Source organism: Penicillium waksmanii, assembly GCF_028829765.1.
Source record: "Penicillium waksmanii strain IBT 27052 chromosome Unknown utg000009l:1.0-4314994.0:1.0-4318279.0, whole genome shotgun sequence".
NCBI classification, from domain to species: Eukaryota; Fungi; Ascomycota; class Eurotiomycetes; order Eurotiales; family Aspergillaceae; genus Penicillium; species Penicillium waksmanii.
In genome coordinates this window covers 2,053,256-2,071,385 of record NW_026643255.1, presented here as the reverse complement: position 1 = coordinate 2,071,385, position 18,130 = coordinate 2,053,256, and the positions used below count along the sequence as shown (strand labels likewise).

The window sequence follows — 18,130 nt, the reverse complement described above, 5'->3', positions numbered from 1 at the left end:
TAGAAACTAAAGCGGAAAGCTGAAAGACATAAATACAACCTTGGAAGGCCAAACAGGTAGCCGAATTCCTGTAGTTTCCCCTCACTTTTCAGCCTTGGCTATCTCGGTCCTACCCCCCTCAGCGAACGGGGGTGGTTGGCCGATTCCCCGCATTTCGAGTGACATTCATCGGACTTGATGGCGTGTCATGGGCCGTTGTGATCCGAGTTGATTAAAATCTCCCTTATCTCCGGGTATTCGAGAGGGGGTTTCCTCCAGATCTTCTATCTTTCTCGCCCCTATCCGGGCGTATAGAATCGACTCTACAATATACTACCATGAGCATAGAAACCATGCAAGCAGTGGTCTACGAAGGCCCGTTCAATATTGTTGTGAAGGAGAAGCCTAAGCCTGTATTGATTGATGAAACGGATGCCATCCTCAAAGTGCACATCGCGGGTGTATGTGGGAGTGACTTGCACATGTATCGAGGACACCAAAAGACGACCACGGGACATACCATGGTAGGAAAAAGGCATCCCTGGAAGATGAGTATTTCTTAACACTTCCTCTAGGGACACGAGTTCATCGGCACTGTTGAGAGCGTTGGGTCTGATGTGTCCAGGTTCAAGGCTGGTCAGAAGGTCATGTCTATCTTCTCTCCCATGTGGTAAGATTGGAAATCCCATGTGCCAATTGCGATGCCGATTTCAAAAACTAATTTGCAAATTTGGTAGTATGCAATGCTGGTTCTGCCAGCACGGACACACAAATCGATGCGTCAATGGTCCTTCTTTCGGAAGCATGTCCTTGGATGGCGGACAATCCGAATACGTTCGCGTCCCATTTGCAGACAGTACTCTTGAATTCATACCCCAGGAAGTTAGCGATGAAATGATGATCATCATGTGTGATATCTTCCCGACGGGTTACTACGGAGCAATGAAGGCCATCACAAAGCTGATGCGCAATAATGATACAGCTGACTCGATCGCCGGAGGTACGCTACACGCGCCGTCTGCCCTTCGTCCAAATTTTCTGAAGATCACACTTGATCAGGTAGTGGTTGTATGTCTCAGGATGTGGACCCGTCGGACTCTGCGCAGTTCTCTCAGCAAAGGCCCTTGGCGCAGGCACCGTGTATGCTGTCGATTCAGTCGATGATCGTCTAGAGGAGGCTCGGAAGATGGGCGCCCAACCGTTGAAGCTTGGAACGGATGACATCCCAGAAATTGTCAAAGCTGCCACAGAAGGTCGAGGAGCAGATGCTGTGGTTGAAAGCGTGGGCAATACATCGGCAATGAGACTTGCCGTTGATTTAGTTCGAGCTTGTGGTGTCATTTCCTCTATCGGTTTCCACCAAGGAGAGCTACCTTTTACCGCTTTTGAAGCTTATTATAAGAATCTGGAGTAGGTTCTCTGCTTCAAGACCATTGAGAAAAGTACTGACTTTCGTCTATTTAGTATTAATATGGGGCGCGCAGCAGCCAGACCGGTCTTTGGCGAATCATTGAAGCTATTCGCTGAGAACCAGGATAAATTTTCAGAGTTTATCACCCACCGCATGCCGTTGGCAGATGCACCGATCGCATATGAGATATTTGAGAAGCACCAAGCTCGGAAAGTGATCTTGACGTTATAGGTTACGGATACTGCATCTTGAAGTTAAGCTCCGGTGCGATTGAGCTGTTGTTAGCCGAAACTTGGATTCTGGGCTTGGGAGAACATTTTTCCTAAATTATCTTCGTTCTAGTAGATTTCGGTAGTTGCGTCATGCTAACCCGAAGGCATTCCATAGCCGCAATCGACCCAGTGTTTCTGCTAGTAACCTGTTCCCAATGATTCAGGGTATGGAGCAGATAACTGGGTAGGATAGCTAGTAGTGTAATGTTTATCTTCAATACTGGTCCTCTATGTTCCTGGCATACAAGCGCCAGCTTACTGCTTCTTGGCCCTGACTACCATACTGTGGGAATATATAGCGCAATAATGTAGTATTTTACTATAATAGAAACATCGTCATCCAGGAACATCATCATCACCACCACATTTCGATTATGTAAGCCAACCTTCAGATGTACTAACTACCTAATCCTGTTTCGGTAATTTCTTGTCGCAACTCCCTTCATTTTTCGCTTTTCCTTGAACTTATTCATCGTCAAGGTGTCAAAACCCGGTGATTTAGATTATTTGTGCGGTACCACTGTGAGATTCGACGATCCCGTCCCTCGCAGTTGGCTTTTGGAAGAGCTACTCAGCGAGTACTACTATACAGTCAGCCCCAGGGAAAAGCATATTCATAAGTACTCAGGCTGGGTATGCTATGCAAATAACGATGAGCGTATCCCTTACGCCGCCCTGGAATTTAGTTGTCACAATACTGCCGATCCTCAAAAGAAAGCTCCGATGAGAATTTACATTCATATCCCCATCGACGGAACTATTGCGCAGGGTCCAAGTGTCAGAGGACAACAAACCGTTGCTCGGAGAGAACACCAAGAAAGACTTTCATGAGAGAACTCGATAGAAAGGGATGCCAGTTCGTCCCAAAGCTTCTCAACTTCAAACAATCGAATCAGGACTCTCAGGAAGGTTGTATTCCCGGTGGCTATATCAACCATCTTGTTTGGACTATGGTTAGTGGAAAGCCAATCGATGAGGGAGGGTTTTGGGCAAGAGACAGGGAGTATTGAGATATGGTGCGAGAAAGGTTTCGCCAGGCCCGTGAGTATGTTCTTGTGTTAGGGTACTGATATCCTTCTTCATACTTTGCTAATCGAGTCACTTTATTTAGAGAAATCAATACCAACAGATAATCCATGATGTCCCATCATACTGGGAAACTTATTTCTGACGAGGAAACAAAATCATTGTATGAAATGATCTTAAAATATCTCGGGTTCAATACGTACTAATCCCTCTTTAGCCATATCTGCGGCTTCCGTCAAATCTAACGGATGAATGACCCTGAGCCTAAGCCTTTTCATGATCTCTGGTATGCCGTATGGGGACTTGCCGAGCCCGCTCCTACTAACACCTGTTACTATGATGTATAGGGGGGGCAGATGGTAATGGGAAAATACCATTCATCTACAGTTTAGCTTTTAAGTAGAGGGAAGGTCGAAATCAGACTCATTACTACCTCTACACAAAACCTCCTTTCTCGAACGCTCTTTGGAAACTACGCAATGTCTATTACGATTGATCGTAACTAATCCCCTATCTTGGCAGTAATTCAGTAGGGCCGCAAATAGTAGCGTAGAATTAGCTTTCGTAATAAGCTTTTATGGTCTCAGGGGCCTTTAGAATATTGATTGGTCCCGCAAATAATGCAAACAAGAGGGGAATCTGCATTATGAATTTGGTAATCTGGCCGGAATTCGACTTCCCACCCTCCTTCAACTAAGCTACCCAGCCTCCACTGGAGTGATCACTGTGTAAAATTGACGTTTATAAAGACAATAGTTACTTGGTAAGCATTTCCGTATGCGCTGTGGAACACTGCATGTATAGGGCAATATTTTCATGGATCAAGTGGCTCATCTAAGCTAAGAGTTCCGAGCCTCAACTATGTCCGTCGAGAAACTCATGCTTCTTTGTGTCAACACTTTCCCCCTTGTTCTCCAAAATCTGGTCTGCATACTCTTTCCTCCAATCCTCATATGTTCGAAATATGTTTGTGACATTTGGATGCTTATAATAGTACGTCAAATGATTTATCTCACAGATACCATCCCTCGTCCCCTTATGTTCGGCGCAATAGGGCCGATTGCATAAAATGCATTGCTTGTTTGGGAAGGCGTCTTGAAGATGTGGTTTTCTCAATCGCATTGCTTTATGGACGTGGCATGGTCCAACTTCAGCATATTCGCTCTAGAATTTCTCAGCCTTCATATCCAAAAAGGTGGTGTGAAGTGGGCAAACAGACCATTATATAATTTAAATGAAGATTGTGTCGATGGGATTCCGAGGTGGGGTCTCACCTGAGAAGAACAAGCATTGGAAATGGACAACAGAAATACGAATGGGGAGAGCTGGGCTTTTATCCAAGTAGTTCGGTGAGATAGCATTTTCGAGTTGATCGATTGACTTACTTCGGATTGGGCACCATTGCAGGTACTTGCAATGAGCTGATTCTTGGCGTACCTGCAAATACTGGGGTATTGGCCATTCGTAGGCTTTATGGCGGGTTTTCCAAAGATTTCCTGGATTGGTCGGATCGAAAACCAATTATTCTGCTGCCGCAGTCTCCGTCAAAAAAAAAGGACTGGTGGTTCTTATGCATGGATACCCCGCAAGCTAACTATCATATACAATCCTAGCACGTGTCCAAGCATCATTGGCAATAGGTGCCGACCCTTGTGAATGCCAGCACGCATAATTTCATCTTGTACATTTATAGAACCGGAAACACCACTATTACACGATTATTACCCACCCTCGAGACAATGAACCTGAATATACTTGATCCTGTTGGACGCGACAATTATGACCCCCTTCCTCCACGCTTGCTACCTCTAGCGGGAATATAGGAAACATCCAACCCTAATTTCTATAACTTCGATCAACTAAACACTATTGCGTAGAAAGATACAGAAATAGTGACGAATAGATAATATGGCTGATTAATTGGCAAGATTATCAGACACATCAACGGCTACATATTTCAATAGATGATTGGCAGTTAGATTTCATGTGCATTAGTCCGTCCGTGAGATCCAGTAAAGCTGGAGACAGTTTAATGAGGTAGACAGAAACAAGACCAGAGAATATTTTGACAGCGGATTCGGCCATCCGACACGTAGTAAGTTACTAAATCTCACAGATTGTATCACGGCTTGATAGGAAAATCTTGAGCGGGGAGTCTAGGGGATTCCATCTATTAGAAAATCTTGCGTGGCATGGTCGCTCGCCGACTAGATGAACATTAAACTATTCGGTATCATACCCATTTATATACTCCCGAAGTCAGTACCCCGGAATATTAGGATCAAGCAAATCGTGTAGCTAGAGTGGCTTCACGAGGGGCTGACAGAGCTTTCTCGGAAACTGGAACACTGGTAATTTCGGGACGCTGGCAGAAACATAACTCGAAATATTTTGTGAACCTTGGAATCATCGACTGGAAAAAATCGAGATTGCTTGAAGAGATATTCAGATTCCTATTGACCACATTCCTATTGACCATTCTCATCAAGAAGCTGCCAATTTGGGATTCCCTTTCGTCTCAACAGGATGTTTCTGTAAACTTTCAAACCATTGAATCGTAGACCCAATCATGAACGCCCATGAGCCCCAGAATGTAGCCAGCGTAGCCTGGTACTCAATACCAGAGTGACCAATCGCTGGACCCAGCGCACCACAAAGAGTGAATCCAATACCCCCTATAAAATTCCAAGCACCAATATGCCATCCTAGAACATGGAATGCTGGCTTGTACCATCTTTCCTGAGTTTCCAATGTGAACAGCAGGCCACTTGCGACGAACCCGATCCCACCAACTATTTGAGGTACCCAGTACACTCCATCCGCTAGGCCTTGACTTAAATGATTGTTTATACCAGGCATTCCTGTGAATCCCGCGATCCAGAATATCGTCGCCGCAAGAAATTGCACGAGAGATGCGAGGAACCCCAGCTCATGTATGTAATGCGACTTCAGTTCCGACCACGATGGTAACCAGCGGAATGACTCGTCGCTGGTCGGAGATGAGGTCGTATATCCAGCAGTATCATCGTGAGAGATGTGATGATGTAAATGTCTTCCTGCTCCGACGAGATTTTTCTTGTTCGCATGGTGGTGGCGACATTCATGCAGGGTGGGTTTGAGTTGAGTGACAGCAACGGAACGCGACTTATTATTCTCAGCCTTCTTCAACTCCGTTTCAAGCGCCCAGCCAAAACAGCCCGTTTGATTTGCATTGACCGCCTCCAGGAGCAGCAGCACGCTTCCGATCTCAAAAATAGTCGCACCGATCAACGCACTGATGCCGCCGCCGTCTAGAGACTCACCGGAAAACTCGGTCTTCGGGTCTACAAGAGGTAACCACACGAAAAAAGCATTGATGATCCATACCACCGATCCGAGAGTGAACGTTACCGCGACCAAGTAAGATACATCCCAATAAGGCACGTGGGTCGCCATGCGGAGAATACCCCTTGCAACCGTCTGCCAAGTGGAAGTTGGCTGCGGGCACACGAACTCCGATTCCTCCGGAGATACACGATAGTCGACACGTAATGCATGACGCCCCTTGCGATTATCGCGAGATCGCCAGAGATGTTGGACGTGTGCTGGCGGAGAGGGGCTGGGTCTGGGCTCTGACGTCTCACCGGCCCGGTGGTCAGTGGTAGGTGCGTACCAGGCCCATGTGGGATTCAGGAATGAGAAAGGACCAGAGACATGACTTCGACGAAGCGCTAGAGCCGGGTGATCTTGTAAGGGCTCACGATCCGGTCGAAATTGTGAATTTCGACTCATTGTTGCTCGAGTGGAAGAGAAGAAGAGGCCAAGCTTCGGGGGAGATCCATTTTGCGGGGCCGCACGGACTCCACGACAACAGACTCACCATCCATGGATATAAACGTATTCAGAAGTAAATTCAGCGAATCAGCATGCGTCTGAAAGTTTCGTCGGTATTTTGTAAGAATGTGCCCCGAAAACTCCACATGATAAATTTCCACTGTAATAATAGTAGTATTCTGAATAGGTCCAATTACTATTAGTAAGTTTTGATCACAAGCAGAATCTTGTTCATGGCAATGGCAATGGCAACTACTTTTTGAATGCAAAAAGGCGATTAGGTGATGGCTAGTAAGTACTATATACAGTTATATTGAATGCAGAAAATCGATCGTGCGATGGCCACTGGCCACTATTTTTTGCATATTGAAAGTACTAATTCAGGCACAGGAAGCGAGTACGGGTACAGAGGTATTCCGGACATCGTTGGACTGACTCCAATACAATCATCACCGAGGCCAAAAATCACTGTGGTTGGGGAGCTCAAGGCTCCTTGGGTTGGCCAGCACAACATCTCAGCAAGAGTGCAAATGATCGACGAGGATGAGGGGCCTTTTCGGCAATCGATAGGTCAAGAAGCAAAACATTTGAAGGATCCACAGTGCGAGTATGCCTTCCTCAGCACGAAACGATATCTTTTCAGCAATTTCTGACCGACGAAGGAGAGTGAAGATTATAATATTCTCCAGTAATCGCTGGAAGTGCTGCGTATAAACTATCGAGCTCAAGCAGTGATGATATGGCCGTCCCTGTTCTATCAATGTAACAATGCATGTTTTATGTGTGTGTTCGTGCAAGCACTTGACTCCCTACTTCAAACCAGACCACAAACAGACGGTGGGTCACTGGTACTCAAGTTGTCAAGATTGTTGTATAATTAACTAGTACACGCCATGTAACATTAGAAAAAACCGTGACGCTTCATATGACTCTGCAAAACCCCCGAAACAGAAAATCAAACATCATACTACTGCCACTGGTAGTACCTCGCTATTTTAAAGACATTTCCCGATCTCCCCAAACGACTAAACATTCTGAGCTCCATGATAAGCAGGGGCCGGAGCTCTGTTATAAATTGGGTTGTGCGCAGTGGTCTGCTGAACTCCAGGGTAGGTAGGATCATTATAAGCAGTGCTCTGGGATCCGTGGTAGGCAGGGTCGTAAGCCATGTTGGCTCCATTGTAAGCCGTGTTATAATCCTGCGCACTAAGAGGCTTTCCCTCGTCCGGGTGCTGTTGATCCCGCTCCTTCATTTGCGCTGGATCAAGCTTCACAAAGTCTGGCTGTAGAACAGCTGATATGCCAAGACCCAGGACAATAGTGTTGGCAACGATTTCTTCCAACACACACATGCAGAGGTAGACAGTTTCGTTAGCGTCGAATGCAAATTTCTCAATGGTAGTATAGTCGGAGAGCGCAGAGTAGATCATTCGAACCACCACAAACGGAGCAGACAGAGCGATGGCGAGGAATAGCTTCTTCTGATATCGCAGTAGAGAGAAAGAGAGCGCATAGAAGAGCCAGGCACTCAGAAGCATGGTAATAGCGAAGACAACGAGGAAAATACCCATCGCTACCTTAACTATTGTTCCGGGCTTGTAGGTCTCCCCGGGGGAGGTTTTGGCAGTGGAAACACCAGCGATAGCGAGAATCAAGCCGATGATAGCGACCAGAGTGACGATTGCGAGACGTCTGGGAGGGATCTTTTGTTCATAATCACTAAAATTGATGACTGTTAGTCTCCGGGTACTACCAAATCGCAGAGATCCACAGTCTTTCAACTCACATTTGTCGCAAAATACCGACGTAAGTAAGCACCAAAGGAGCAATACCAATCAGTTGGCATACTGCAATAGCAATTTGGACTTGCTGAGAGTTATGATCCATTGCAATGAAAGTAGAAATGCTACCAGCGATTCGAAGTAAGGAGAGCACGGCGGGATAACGCCAGATCTTGCTGCCAACTCTCCATCCTGATCGTTTCCAGACGAATATGGAGGCGGCGAAGATAAATGGATAAACAATAAATTGGAGGATAGCAATGCCGGTGGCGTAGTTTATTTTCCCCATTATGCAGCCGATATGGAACAGTATAGCAGGGAAATGTTGATATTAAGGCGGATGAAGCGAGGTATAGATAGAAGTGTTCGGAGTAGATGGATGGATGAAGAGAACTGCTTGTTGTGTGCTCTTTTTTCGACAGGCGGAAAACTGAGGCCCTTTTATGTGTCTCTTGATGCAAAACCTTTCTATTTTGAGTGCATTGCACCATGACGCTCAGCTGCATCTTGCTCAAGCTTTTACGAGGGTTGTTGGCAGCCTCTAATCTCGAATGTCGAGAATTCCCTGTGTTGATTGGCCGAGCAATTGAGATACCCAAAACAGATTAGCACAGAAAAGAGGTACCTTTAAAAGCAACACACATATCGGCCAATCATCATGTTGAATCTTCAGCCCTAAGTGGCTGTGGCCAAACAGATCACATCTAGCATACCGGTCTTGGTAAACAGCTGCAGATCACTGTGTGTCAAAGGCGTTTTCTCTCGGAATTCTCTCGCACTTATGCCCCGAGTCAGCTCGGCGGGGTCGTTGGGGGCCGTTTGGGGGCGATGCGTTGGGGGCCATTTGACTATTTGGCGCTGGAGAACTTCTTCACTTCGACCCCACGTTCGCTTCCAGAGTTGCCAAGGGAATAAAACATCCGTTAAAGTCGATTAAGCACTCTCAAAGGCTGATGACAGTAGCTTGCCTCCGAGGCTAGTTCAGCTGGGCTGAGCAACGGTAATCTTAAAATATAGCAACCCCTTTTTGTACTTCTACACTCTTCTTCGAGCCCAACTCAACTCTGCCCTGGTCACAACTTGACTCTCTTCACCGCATGAATGCCCGCGCGCATTGGTATGTCATCACCGCCTCGAGCCCGAGCATCTCGAAGCTGCGGTAACTGTCGAGCCGTCAAACGACGTGTAGGTAGATCCTTTCCGTTCCAGCGACAATCTAATACAAACGACACACACTGACCTTGTTCCGTGGGGACATTAAGTGCGATAAACAGTCCCCGCAATGCGGCCAATGCATTCGCACCCGGGAAACATGCCAGGGATATCGAGATGAGTGGGACCTAGTCTTCCGAGACCAGACAAGCCATACCATCAAGCGGTCCAAGAAGAGTCCAGCAGGAAATAATACAATCTCGAGCGAGCTTACTACTCCTCCGACTACGACCCACTCCCACTCACCTCGTTCACCTCCACCTGCCCGTGGCCCGGACCCCAATCTGGACGAAATAGGCGTGAACTATTTCCTCCAGGATTTTGTGGCGGGCGGCCGTGTCCCGTCACGCGGTTATCTCAACTATATCCCGACGGTATACAGCCCCGATTCCGAGCATCCAACTCTCATCACCAGTATGGCAGCCGTAGGCCTCATCGCGCTAGCAACTCGACAGCCCGAACTCGCCGCCCACGCGCGCGCCAAATACTCCGAGGCAATCCGCTACGTGAACAATGCCATCGCTTCACCGACCGAATCCATCAAGGATAGTACTTTGATGTCGGTAATCTCGCTCGGTGTCTTCGAGCACGTGTCGAATTTCGAATCGTGGGTTCGACACGTCAAGGGTGCTGCCTCCTTGGTGATTGCACGGGGTAAATCTCAATTTTCTAGTAGGGTATCGATCCTGATGTTCAACCAGGTGCGCGCGGACATGTGTGCTGCCTGTATCCAAAGCATCCAGCCATTTCCGGATGATATGTGCGAACTACAGGACGAAGCAACCAAGTATACAGAGCCGACCGATGCGTTCTGGATACTTGGAATCCTGAGCTCGCGATGCGCAACGCTGTTCGCGGGTGTCGTGGCGAAGAATAATGGCGCTAGTCTGCCCATTTCTTGGTCTGACTTTTTAGAAGAGTCGATTGCGCTTCAAGCGGGGTTCAAGACGGCCGTTGAGATCCTCGCCGTGCATGAGCCATACACATCCATTCAGGTGTCCAAGGGCAGCTCGGCGTTCATTTCTTTTAGGGGTCGATATGATCTATATCAGACAGCTTTTTCAATAAGGCTCTGGAACAACTCACGCATGGTCGAGATCATTGTTTGCGAGATTATATGCTGGCTTATAAACAAGATCATTACCTCTGATCTCGATGGGTCTGGGCATGTCTCTGGACAGGACGGCACGGAGCTTAAATCAAAACTGCACTATGCGGCCCATGTCATAGCGGAACGGGGGGGAGGATATCCTATCCAGCATTCCACAGGGTTTAGGGCTGGTGTTTGCACCGGGACAGCATCAATATTTCGAAGAGCCCCCGCAGGCCAATGTCTCCGGAGGGTATATGCTGGTCTGGCATCTTTATACGGTTGGGAAATCGCCTGTTATTGGTGATGGTGATCGAAGATGGATCATCGAGCGACTAAAGGGTATTAGTGAGAGTGCAGGTATTGATATGGCCTTGCAGCTTGCTGAGGATCTGACCAAGATAGAGATAACTGGAAAGTGAGGTCAAGCTGGAACCATTGCATCGAATCGACGAGGGGCATCAAGCATGACCCCTTGTGAGCTGCTAGCCCATCTAGCTTTCTCAGCCATGACTGGATCATGGTGCAGAAGCAAAGGGATGGAAGTTAGTGGTGTATCCAATATTGTAGAGCGGAGAGAAATCTCCGAGACAGAAGTTTCATAGCGCACAAGTGGCCAGATATCTAGTCTAAGATTGAACAACTTGAAGAATTTTTTCCAAGGGTATCCGGGGGTCTAAAGTAAAATTGTGGGCTCCTCATAACCCCTCTTTATATCGTGCTCGAAAAGAGCAGCTCTATGCACCTTGCACCTCAAAGTCCCTGAACCCCCCTCGTATCGGCAAGCCGGTGCCCAAGAACTTGGCAAAACTACGCGAAATCGGTCTGACATCGTCAATAACCGCCGATAATTTGCACAATATATCCAATTAGAGTGTCTTGGCGCGCGCCTTCGTCGTCTGAACTAGTCTGCTTTTGGTATGTGAGATGCTGCACCAGTCATCGGCGGAGGATATCAGCAGGTTTTGGCCCCAAGTTGCCAGCCCGTTTGAAATTTCGGCAAAATAATGAAGCTATTTTCACCACTATTGTTACTTGGGGCTGTCTTCTTCACCGATGTATATATTGCGAATTGATTTCAATTCTCTAATTTATGACGCATTCTAGGTTCTCGTTCAAGCCCGTGCGGTATGCGATGAGGACAGAAGATCGATTGAACTCGTGATACGGCTTCTTACCTCATTGATATTTGTTCTGTAAGCCCGACAGTGATTTATGGAATTTGATACACGTACTATCCTAGTCACAGAGTAGCTACCTAGAGCTTCAAATCTCAGTAGTCATAAAAAGCATTCCCGCGGTTTGAATCGTGCTCCCAAGTTCTTATGAACTCGGATTACGTTGGCTCCGTGCCTCACCGGTGCCCATTCGACATCAAGTTTCCGTAAACCGGAAAAGGGTGTGATGTTTGCATTTCAATTGTCATAACCCGAAAATCTACAAAGCAAAATCATATCTCATAAATGTTATATCAGGGGGTGAGTATCCCATAACTCAAGCTCAAGTTCAAGCTCAAGCCCCGCAAAGGTCCGATTTATTCAACAATCAACCGTAGAATTCATGAAGGCACAGTGTCGATTACCATTACCATTATCGCAGATGCAGAATCTCAAGAATATCATACCGCGCGCAAAATGCCCGATTCCATTTCCCGAAAACGTCTGCATCGTATTAAAAGATTAGCCAACTTGAATTAAAAGGAAAGAAAATTAGGGAAAGAGGAGTTCGTACACATTGGAAGAGTCAAGAGACATATTCCGACTTGGATACTGCCGATGACGATCATGGTATGCTTGATCCCACCGCGCGCGAACCAGTTATAGGCGAAGAAGGTAAGGACGAAGCTGAACATGTTTTTGAACACGAGCAGACATGTAAATGCCTCGACAGCAATTTCACCTGTCAACGTCAGTCAGTCACTTTGGATCCGATCCATCGAAGAGGCTAGTTAGAACTTACGGTGTGCATCGACGATGTATAGTGAAGCAGCAACAGCGCCCATGACCATCCCAATGATCAGAAAGGCAAAGAATACATCCGGCAGTAGCCATTTGTACTTCGCCACATCGTTGGCGGTCCATCCAAATCCATAAAGACCCATACAAGCAAAGATTAGTTGGAAGAAGACCAGCAGAAGTCGGAACTCGGGCTCGTATTTGCCGCCGTTGAGTCGGATCATCATCTTGTTCATGGAGTCGGTGAGGAGGCCGGATAGGATAAGACCGATTATTGATCCAATGAATGCGCCGGTGTAGAGGTACCCTGTTTTATCTTCTTCGAACCAGAGGGGTGGGCCAAGGAAAACAATCGCTAGAACGACACCAATGAATACGGCCCAGCCGATAACAACGCCTTGTATAAGACACGCCTGTGGCCATTAGTTATCGCCAAAGGAAGAAAAGAGAATTGTATACAGGGAATGACTCACGTAAAGGATCCCCGGGTGCAAGAACAGGGGAAAGGGACGCAAGAGCAGCTTGAAAAAGTTCTCATCTGTCTTTCGTCCATTGAACAATCTCATCGATTTCAGAAGAGAATCCTTTTCGGGGACGGGTGCTGCAGAGACTTCTGTCCTGGACATTCCACGTCTCCCTGACTCCCCCGGCACAAACGGTTTAGGTTCATCACTGGTATCATCGAGTGGGAAGTGGGATTCCGTCGACTCGTTCCGCCCAGCCTTGTGTTTGAAGTCAGTGTTGAGATAATCGGGCCGACGATACGCAGTCTCCGGAACAAAGACGATCATGAACGGGAGGGCTGCAGCAAGGAAAATGGCCACGAAATAGAAGGACCATTGCCAGCCCATGGTCTTGGTGATTTTGCCGACGAAAACTGGGGTCAGGAAGGCTGCTCCGAAGAGCGAGACGTTGGACACGGCCATTCGTTTTCCTCGTTCCTTCAGACGTGCTGTCAGCTACAAAAAGAAACTTGTTTTGTCATGGGAATGTCTCGGCAACTCACATGCACAAAGTAAAGATCACCTACACAGGCATTGACCAGTGCCTCGAAGGGGGCCAAAGCAACGCCTTGGAAGATGCGTGCCCATAGAAGACTTTTGGTATTTGTTCCACTCCCACCGGCCCAGGCGCAGCTCACAATCATCAAGACGTGACCCAGCAGAAATAGATGGCGCTTGCCCCAGACGCGTGCGGTAGGAACAATCAGAATTCCCGCTACCCCGACGCCACAAAGATGGTATCCCGTGAGAAGGGCTGCGTCCACAAAGGTGATTTGCTCGTAGTCGGCGATCGTGACGGTGTTAGCGGCCATGATGGAGCTGAGCGTTGTGCAGAGAATAGTGACGAAGGATAGAATGCCAAGGATGACATCGCGACGCCATAGTGGCCAGTTCTATTAAGTGCATCAATGCTATCGTTAGTTCTTGACTCGTCGTCGTGGAGGGACTTATGCATCATCGGGGACAGCGTACCAACGGGTCATTTGGGTCATCGCTGGGTTGTGGTACAAGAACCGTGGGCTCTTTGGTGGTCCAGTCGTATTTCAGGCTGGCTCCAGAGGGACCATCGGTCGTATCCCGGGTGTCGTCGTAAATGTTGGAGGTGCCTGGAGTTCACGCAGAAGGTTAGGTTTCGCCGCTGTGGCTTGAGAGGACCGCATGATTGTCCAAGCTTACCGGGGACCTCGACATTTTGCGCCACGTCTAAGACTCCCAAGCCCATGACTGTGGTAGATTAGGCGAAGCTGCGTGCCTGAGGTGGAAGGTCGCGGGTGTGAAGCTCGTGGAGGGAAGTTGGTGAGGAATAGTTGGAGTATGAGGGGGGTCTGGAGCTCCACTCAAGCACATTCAAAAGAAAGTTCAGCTGGCACCAGCGGACATCGCTCTTGTTTTCGACAGGTACAGAAGGAGCTACTGGCGATTCAACTTCATCGAATGCAGCGCAGTACAAGTAGAACCAGTAGAGTTGAAATATCGACAGATGGAAGGGAAAGTAGAGTCGGGAAATCTCTTTCGGAGTTTCAAGAAGCTGCAGGTTGAAAAGCAGCCAGGGGCAAGAAACGAGGAACGAGGAACGAGGGTCGAGGGCTGACTCCGTCAATGAGGTAGACTAGTGGTCACCTCCTGCAAGTACCCTGCAATTCGTCTGCACGGTGGGATTGGCAACCAATGAAGTGGAGTCCCCGGACTAAAATCACAGGCAGATCTACCACTCCGGGGATATTTGATTGGATGAAATCAAGATTGGAGGGGAAAAGTAAAAAAGGAAAAAGGGCGTATTGGGCCGAGGCATTTAGCATGAACTATCACAGGAAGAGAAAAACGAGTTGTACGAGGGTCCGGGGAAATCTCCACTTTTTTATGGAGAGGAAGGTTTGGCTGGTAAGATTTGGTAGTATACAGTACTCGTATTACCAGGTCAGTTCTGAGGGGATGTGGAAATTGCATTCACATTCATTCCTACATTTAAAGATACATAGTCATAGTCATAATCATAGTCATCATCGTAATTACCATAGCCATAGACCATCTACTAGTAGTAACCCTGCTGGTGACCACTTTGGTGATCGAAAGGAGCCCTTGCACTTCGTTTTAGCCACCTGGCAATCCTCGCCTCCCATTCTTCCTTTGTCCAGGGAGCGGGGGTATAGATCAGGGAGATTCCGTATTCGGCCAACTCATCACGCAGCCCACGCATTCGATCCCATGGATACCCATGATCGTCTGGATAGTTGCCGTATTTGTGCGGATACTCACTCCACGGTTGGAACAGAATGTCAATTGTCTCCAACGAGGAGTGTCGACTCGCGGCAGCCTGACCAAGTTGTCGAAGCCAGCTCACCTCCTTGTCGCCAAAGTTATTGATCAGACAGCATCCCAGGATTCCGAACGACATCCCGAAGGTCTTGAGGTTTGGTGGTAATAGGCGGCCAGGGTGAGAAGATTCCCAGCAGAGATTGTTTTGTACGCCGTCGCCAACATCATCATTGAGCTGGGTGCGAGAAAGCGTGAGACTTTCCAGTCGGGGGAAAATGGAGGCATCAAATTCCTGAATCCCTTGGTTATGTCCAAGGAGATCAATGTAGGCATATTTCAGAGTTTCTTTGTGGTTTAATAGCCAGTTTTGTGCGTCCATTAGGCTCAGATGGGCGACCTCCTCATTCCCTGAGGTGTTGATGGTAAAATCGACAAGATCTTTGGGCCAGGAGATACATTTCTCGATTGCCTCGACGCTATCTTTGCAATAGGTCAATGTCAACGAGGTGAATGGCGCCGTGCGAGGTTCCTGCAATTCGTCAGCCATACATTCTCTCTTCCTGTTCATCCCGGTGTTTCTTCGCACGTACCTTTGAGTTTGAACTGGGCATTGGATGCCAATCGTTGGAGTGTCCATTACCGGTCATGGATAGAATCTCTAGTGAGGGGAAGTTGATGTATTCCATCGCTTCTGCAAGAGACAATCCCTCGTTGGTATCGTTTCCCATGTCAAGCAAGAACTCTTTTAGGTTGATCATGCTCCGGTTCGCATTGGAGATCAATGCCAGGGTTTTTGCTCGGTACCCCGTGTCCGATCCATCGTAAGGGAATCCACCATAGAGCCGAAGAGATTGAGTACGTCCCAGCCATGATACAAGGTCATTGGCGACCCGAAAGTCTTCATCTGTGGTTTCCGCCTCATCGTCGAAAATCATTTCAAAATCAAGGCACATTGATCGCAGGGGTGGATTATCTCGCAGTAGCCGATGCAAGGCTAGCGCCCGGGGACATGGAGGTACAATGCTGTATTCCTTGTTATCCGAAGAATGCGGATATCCATCGTGCAAGCTGATCCTCTCGAATAGGAAAGGCGTTGCCAGCCGGTGAAAACGGTGGCATACAAGAGACAGTGAAGTGAGGTCAGTGTATACGCGCCTGATCCGGTATAGGTCGCCACGAGGGATGTAATCGTACTCATCCAGGGTGCTGTAGTCGATAATTTGCATGAGAAGCTCCTCTGGGAGGCTCCCAAGGAAAAGTCTCGAAGTTGCCTGCAATCGAGTTCAGTCCAATGCTGATGAGACAGGTGGAGAGATGCCTTACCATTGTTCCTTATTGTTTGGTTCGAGGCCAGCGATGAGGTTAAAACAGCTGTCCTGGATTCGAAAGCAAGTTGAGAGTAGCAGTGCAAAGTACAAAGTGCAAAGTGAAAAGAGAGGTTGAGAGATGGTCTGGCAGGGAGGGGAGATGTGATGTGTGAGGACCTTCAGAGTGATGGGAATGCCTGCGTGAGTACTAGCTACGCGAGTACCTTCGTGGAAGGCAACACCACTCACTACTCCCCCGGCCCTCTCAATAAGCACTTTCATAGTGAATAATAAGAGAATCACCCTGGATAGCATCACTCTAAAGATAATCTTGCATCTGCATACTTGAAGTATACTAGTCCAATCAATCACCGAAAATGCCACGCGGATCTGCAGCCAAACCCCACAACCCCGTATTCCTTGTATTAGTTCCATACATACATCTGCAGGGTCGAAGCATAGATCCAATAGGTAGTTTACTGGGAATTAACAGCTGTATTGGATTGGATCAGTCCAATCACCCCTAGCCAAAACCAAAACCAGAAAGTTGAAGCTCTGAGAATAAAAAGCGTGGCTGCCTTGAGGACTTCTTTCCTCCTCCTCTTCTCCCTCTTCCCTCTTCCCTCTACCCCCCCACCTCGCACCTCTCTTCCTCATACACTCCCACTCTCTTTCACACAATCCACTGCGCTCCACTGTACTCCACTGTGCTCTACTCATCATGAAGCTGTCTCAACTCACTCTCGCTCTGGCAGCTCTGCTGTCCACCGCCGCTGCCCAAGGCCTCGGTGACCTGCCCGATTGTGCGGTACGTTTCTATCCATTTAATCGCAGAACCCTGTGTCCGCGATCTACCACCATACAACTAGTGAATAAGCACTAACAAAGTCAAAGCGCTCTTGTGCAACCGACGCCATCCCCTCCAGCTGTGGAATTGACGTCAAGTGCATCTGCACTACCAAGTCCTTCCTGAACGACATTTCCTGCTGTGTGGCTGACAAGTGCTCCAAGGATGATCAGGAGAGTAAGTAATCGACAGCAAACGAGTCCCACTGACGCATTCCACAAGAATAATGTAAAATACTGACATCATTCTGTACAGCCACTCTCAAGGTCGCCAAATCGATCTGTGCCCGCGGCGGCGTGACCGATGTCCCCAGCTCCGTCGTCTGTTCAACTGGTGCCTCGACTGGTACCTCGACTGAAACCAAGACTGGAACCACTACCGGTACTGGAACCGCCGCGACTGCTGATACCACCAAGGACTCCACCATGACTGGCACCATGACCACTGCTACCGGTACCAATGCTTCTGGCTCTGGCTCCTCCACCGCTGCATCGACCTCTGCTGCTCACACCACCAATGCTGCTGTCTTCGGCCAGGTCAAGGATACCTCGTTGATGGCTGCTGCTGGCGCCGTTGCTGCTGTTGCTTTCTTCGTTTAGAAAGTACCTTACCTTTGCCCAGTGTGCTGAGCTGGATGTGGATGTGCAGGGTATCGATCTGTGGCAGGATAATGTTATC

The 18,130-nt window shown here is 48.0% G+C and overlaps 7 protein-coding genes across 7 annotated transcripts; 3 read left to right on the top strand and 4 right to left on the bottom strand.

Annotated features, from left to right (window-relative positions):
* Positions 1–317: 317 nt before the first annotated feature.
* Positions 318–1,621, top strand: N7481_011154 (uncharacterized protein; the record flags this gene model as incomplete). Its single annotated transcript, XM_057270373.1, has 5 exons — positions 318–503; positions 555–649; positions 717–1,047; positions 1,100–1,389; positions 1,444–1,621. 5 exons carry the CDS (start codon positions 318–320, stop codon positions 1,619–1,621), a joined length of 1,080 nt encoding a protein of 359 aa, XP_057117547.1.
* A 3,551-nt stretch (positions 1,622–5,172) lies between these two features.
* Positions 5,173–6,459, bottom strand: N7481_011153 (uncharacterized protein; the record flags this gene model as incomplete). The annotated part of the gene is made up of 1 exon (XM_057270372.1): positions 5,173–6,459. The coding sequence occupies one exon, from the start codon at positions 6,457–6,459 to the stop codon at positions 5,173–5,175; it is 1,287 nt and encodes a 428-aa protein (XP_057117546.1).
* A 1,067-nt stretch (positions 6,460–7,526) lies between these two features.
* Positions 7,527–8,571, bottom strand: N7481_011152 (uncharacterized protein; the record flags this gene model as incomplete). The annotated part of the gene is made up of 2 exons (XM_057270371.1): positions 7,527–8,220; positions 8,288–8,571. 2 exons carry the CDS (start codon positions 8,569–8,571, stop codon positions 7,527–7,529), a joined length of 978 nt encoding a protein of 325 aa, XP_057117545.1.
* Positions 8,572–9,383: 812 nt separating this feature from the next.
* N7481_011151 (Zn(II)2Cys6 transcription factor domain-containing protein) lies at positions 9,384–10,891 on the top strand (the record flags this gene model as incomplete). The annotated part of the gene is made up of 2 exons (XM_057270370.1): positions 9,384–9,467; positions 9,545–10,891. The coding sequence occupies 2 exons, from the start codon at positions 9,384–9,386 to the stop codon at positions 10,889–10,891; spliced, it is 1,431 nt and encodes a 476-aa protein (XP_057117544.1).
* Positions 10,892–12,174: 1,283 nt separating this feature from the next.
* On the bottom strand, positions 12,175–14,264 carry N7481_011150 (putative MFS transporter; the record flags this gene model as incomplete). Its single annotated transcript, XM_057270369.1, has 7 exons — positions 12,175–12,245; positions 12,316–12,483; positions 12,544–12,952; positions 13,013–13,498; positions 13,546–13,935; positions 14,015–14,148; positions 14,219–14,264. 7 exons carry the CDS (start codon positions 14,262–14,264, stop codon positions 12,175–12,177), a joined length of 1,704 nt encoding a protein of 567 aa, XP_057117543.1.
* Positions 14,265–15,074: 810 nt separating this feature from the next.
* Positions 15,075–16,624, bottom strand: N7481_011149 (F-box protein; the record flags this gene model as incomplete). The annotated part of the gene is made up of 3 exons (XM_057270368.1): positions 15,075–15,827; positions 15,889–16,569; positions 16,622–16,624. The coding sequence occupies 3 exons, from the start codon at positions 16,622–16,624 to the stop codon at positions 15,075–15,077; spliced, it is 1,437 nt and encodes a 478-aa protein (XP_057117542.1).
* A 702-nt stretch (positions 16,625–17,326) lies between these two features.
* Positions 17,327–18,051, top strand: N7481_011148 (CFEM domain-containing protein; the record flags this gene model as incomplete). Its single annotated transcript, XM_057270367.1, has 3 exons — positions 17,327–17,413; positions 17,500–17,629; positions 17,708–18,051. 3 exons carry the CDS (start codon positions 17,327–17,329, stop codon positions 18,049–18,051), a joined length of 561 nt encoding a protein of 186 aa, XP_057117541.1.
* Between the last annotated feature and the right edge of the window lie 79 nt (positions 18,052–18,130).